The sequence below is a fragment of the Sturnira hondurensis genome, unplaced genomic scaffold, assembly GCF_014824575.4.
Source record: "Sturnira hondurensis isolate 20B ecotype Veracruz unplaced genomic scaffold, ASM1482457v3 Scaffold0022258, whole genome shotgun sequence".
In the NCBI taxonomy this organism is placed as follows: Eukaryota; Metazoa; Chordata; class Mammalia; order Chiroptera; family Phyllostomidae; genus Sturnira; species Sturnira hondurensis.
The window spans coordinates 975,820-980,318 of NW_028094889.1; the positions used below are offsets into that span (position 1 = coordinate 975,820).

A 4,499-nucleotide genomic window follows, 5' to 3' on the forward strand; every position below is an offset into this window, starting at 1 on the left:
CATTTGCAATGCAATTATGCTTAATTTTCAAGCCCCTTTTTCAGAAAAAAAAAGCTTGAAAGGAAAAGTACATAATCAAGTTAAATTTGTTTAAGATCAACTGATCCAAAGCCACCATCACTTCTCTAAGATTTTCTTAAGCAGATTAAAGGGTTTTTTTTTTTTCTTGTCTCAACAGGAGAGATTCAGAAACTACAACCACTTTCTCAATTTTTCCGCCGAATGAGGACTGGCAACTACTTCACAAATCTTCACACAGTTAAAGCTGTTTTTTTTTTTAAACAAGCATATAGTTCTTTGGAGAAATGGCAATATCAGAGAAACTGAAGGCCAGCCATTTCCAAAGCTCTTTATTTTTATGGATGCCACAAATAAGCAGGACTGATAGATTATTTTGTCATTGTAACATCACCAAAAAGCACAGCATTTACCTCCTGAATCCCCGATATAAGTCTTGGTTTTTCATCACCCCTTCTCAGTAAACAAAGAGAATCTGGAGATGTAATGCATTGATTTCTTTGTAACGCTATCTAATTATGCAACAATGACTGGCTTCATTGCCTTAGAAAACAACACAAATAAACAAACACAACTTAATGATTAACAGCTCCAAGTCTGAAGGTACACTACCAGAGAGGGACTCTATTCCTCAATGCTGTGATCTCTGGCAAGTTCCTCAGCCTCTCTGTACCTGTTTTCTCTCTTGTAAAATATCAAGTATTTGCCTCAGGGGGTTATAAGGATAATTTGCTGTTGGGATGGATCTACGAACAATGTGTGACATACTGTGCCACATACGAAAAATTGTCTCAGATTTAAGCCAAATTTAACAGTCATTCAGATTTTCATTTCAGTCTGAAGAAGCGTATAGGAATCCCTAAATATTTGTCAGGATAACCATTTTAAACTGTGCCTAAAAGCTATAGTTGTATTGCTGCTCAAAAGGATTGCTGTTTTTCCTAAGAGATGGGTATTTAGATAAATGTTGCTGTTTGTCGAACAAGCAAAATATAACCAAAGACACTGAAATTGAGAACAGGCTGACAGTGAACAAAGGGGAGGGAGTTTCAGGGGGAAAGGGTGAATGGTTTGCAGGAACAAGTATAAAGGACACATGGACAATGAAAGGGGAGGGTGGAAACGGGAGGGAGGTGGGGAGGGCTGGGGGGTGGGCTGAGATGGGGAAAAGGCAGAAAACTGTACTTGAACAACAATTAAAATAAGAAACTATTGCTGTTTGTAATGACGCTTTAGAATTCAGAACCAAGTCTTGCTTATTTTACTGAACACATAGGAGAAAACTTTATGTTTACTATACGTTCGTGTACAAATTTTCAGTGGTTAGTTCTTGTTATGGCACAAAGGCTTTAAATTCTTCAGGATGACAAGATACGGGCTACAGAACGTCATCCATATTTAACCTTGTTTTAGAAGTTACAATTTACCTCGGACATAACATTTTGAACACGATACGACAAGCAAGTTGAGTCCTTGGGGAGAGAGAATCTTTTATTTATTATCAATAGTGTTTTTTGCATTCGATAAAATACATTTGAAGAACACACCCATGGTGTTCCTTGATCTAAACATAGTCACCCACCACTGAAACACCTTTTAGTTCCTGTAAGAAGGTGAATGCTTAGTGTGTTGATACGAACTACTGTACCCAATTACTCCTATCCAACACCCCAGAAGGTTTCTCAGGGGTCTTTCTTCCTGGTCCGAGAGGAAGTGGAGACCGAGTCCGGCTCCAACCAAGTTTTCGCTCCCGCAGGTGTAGCCTCGGGTGCGGGGACAGGGGAGGGGAAAAGGGCGGGCGTAGGATAAAGCTTGGACATGGGACTCGGATGGAGGGCTGGGCGTTGGCCTAAGGACTCTGGCCCGGCCCGCCCCCGCTGCTCTATTGGCCGCAGTCGTGCAGAAAAGGCCCAGCGGCCCAGAGGTGTCCGCAGTGTCACTGGGCGGCGGAGGCGCAGGCTCCTTGGTGGGCTGGGGCTGGTCTGGAACGCCCGTGGCGCTTTAGGCTCCGAGAGACAAACGAGCGACCCGTTTGGCATCTTCTTCCTTCCCTCGCTCCTCACCCCCTCCCCCCAGGTCGGGGGAGGCGGCGGGTCCGGCCGAGGGTTTGGGGCGGGGGGCAGGTCTGGAGAGCCATGAGCAGCCCGGATGCGGGGTACGCCAGTGACGACCAGAGCCAGACCCGGAGCGCGCTGCCCGCGGTGATGGCCGGGCTGGGCCCCTGCCCCTGGGCCGAGTCTCTGAGTCCCCTCGGGGATATAAAGGTGAAGGGCGAGGCGGCGGCGAGCAGCGGGGTGCAGGCCGGGGCCGCGGGCCGGGCCAAGGGCGAGTCTCGCATTCGGCGGCCGATGAACGCCTTCATGGTGTGGGCCAAGGACGAGCGCAAACGCCTGGCGCAGCAGAACCCGGACCTGCACAACGCGGAGTTGAGCAAGATGCTGGGTGAGTCCGAGCTCGGGATCCAGAGTAGTGTGAACGCGGGGCCGTCATCCCGCGCCTAAACGAGTGCGGGTATTGCGCCCAAGGCTAGGGGCATGCTGCCGCCACGTCCTTCCTTGGGGCCCTCCGTTACCCTCCCGCTCCCACATCCCTGACACTCCCTACAAGCTTTTTAGCTTTTGTCATCTATGCCTGAATTATTTGGGTGACCGGGGGCACCGGTACAAGGGCACCGGTACCAGGGCCCTGGGGAGGCGGCTTCCCGGGCGTCTCAGTGGTGGCGAATGCTCTGCAGGCGCGAAAAGAGGCTGGTCATGGACGTTCCCCGACTCCTTTCCAGGGTAGGGGACATTTTTTTAGTTCTTAGAATGACCGGGAGTGAGTGAGCGGGGAAGCCTCTTCTAGGAGGCTAAAAGAAGGCAGTGATGCCCTCAAAAGACCCTAGATCTCTTGTGTTTCCCTAGTGCTGGGACTCCACTCCGCCTCCAGAATTCCATGCTTTCACTTTTTAACTTGACTCCTTACCCCTTCTGGTTGCACAATTCTTGGTCGGAGGGGAGAGGTGGGGCCTGGGAGCCAGAGCTCCGATAGTAAGTCGCGCGCCCCTCTCCATTCTCCCACCGCGATGCAGGCAAGTCGTGGAAAGCGCTGACCCTGGCGGAGAAGCGGCCCTTCGTGGAGGAAGCCGAGCGGCTGCGCGTGCAGCACATGCAGGACCACCCCAACTACAAGTACCGGCCGCGACGGCGAAAGCAGGTGAAGAGGCTGAAGCGGGTGGAGGGCGGCTTCCTGCACAGCCTCCCGGAGCCGCAGGCGGCCGCGCTGGGCCCCGAGGGCGGCCGCGTGGCCATGGACGGCCTGGGCTTGCCTTTCCCCGACCAGGGCTTCCCGGCGGGCCCGCCGCTGCTGCCCCCGCACCTGGGCGGCCACTACCGCGACTGCCAGGGCTTGGGCGCGCCCCCGCTCGACGGCTACCCGCTCCCCACTCCCGACACGTCCCCGCTGGACGGTGTGGATCCGGATCCCGCCTTCTTCGCCGCGCCGCTGCCGGGGGACTGTCCGGCTGCCGGGCCCTACAGCTACGCTCAGGCCTCTGACTACCCCGGGCCTCCGGAGCCGCCCGCCGTCCACGTGCACTCCAGGCTCGGGCCCGAGCCCGCAGGTCCCGCGATGCCCGGCCTCCTGGCGCCCCCCAGCGCCCTGCACGTGTACTACGGCGCGATGGGCTCGCCCGCGGCCGTGGGCGCGCGCGGCTTCCAGATGCAGCCGCCGCAGCACCCGCCGGGCCCCGGGCAGCCGTCGCCTCCTCCCGAGGCCTTGTCCTGCCGCGACGGCGCGGACACCAGCCAGCCTGCCGAGCTCCTCGGGGAGGTGGACCGCACGGAATTCGAACAGTATCTGCACTACGTGTGCAAGCCCGAGATGAGCCTTCCTTACCAAGGACACGACTCGAGTGTGAATATCTCCGACAGCCACGGGGCCATTTCTTCCGTGGTGTCCGACGCCAGCTCTGCGGTATATTACTGCAACTATCCTGACGTCTGACGGGTTCCCAGTTCAGCCCAGCCTGCAGGCCAGAAGCACAAACAGTGTTACACACTTCCCGGAGAAGCCAAGGAAATCCTTAGCCTCATGTTGTTTTGTTTTGTTTTTAAGTTGTCTTGGCATATAATTTATGGTAATTTATTTTGTCTGCCACTTGAACAGTTGGGAGAAAAAATGTGAGGTTTTGTTTTAAGATTTCTTCAGATACTTGCTTCCCACAGTGTCATTGTCAAAAGCCCGTTTTCAAGTTCCAAGTTTACCAGTTTTGAATGTTCCAGAACAACTTGCTCCATTTTCTGAAAATTTATTGATCAAAGAAATTTTATCTTTGGGTGCGATTTTTCAATCTTAAAAAAATAAAATCTGGAATCCTACTTTTTCGCTTGCTAGTGCCTCTGTCAGAAACACCAGTTTTTGAGACCGATGTTAAGTATTGATAAGATTAGACATTTTAAAGGTGACATGTAACACGTAGATCCTGTAAATTTCTCATTTTC

The 4,499-nt window shown here is 52.5% G+C and overlaps 1 protein-coding gene across 1 annotated transcript; it reads left to right on the forward strand.

Annotated features, from left to right (window-relative positions):
• Positions 1 to 1,951: 1,951 nt before the first annotated feature.
• On the forward strand, positions 1,952 to 4,171 carry SOX17 (SRY-box transcription factor 17). The gene is made up of 2 exons (XM_037035381.1): positions 1,952 to 2,460; positions 3,089 to 4,171. Exons 1-2 carry the CDS (start codon positions 2,154 to 2,156, stop codon positions 4,000 to 4,002), a joined length of 1,221 nt encoding a protein of 406 aa, XP_036891276.1. The 5' UTR covers positions 1,952 to 2,153; the 3' UTR covers positions 4,003 to 4,171.
• The last annotated feature ends 328 nt before the right edge of the window (positions 4,172 to 4,499 follow it).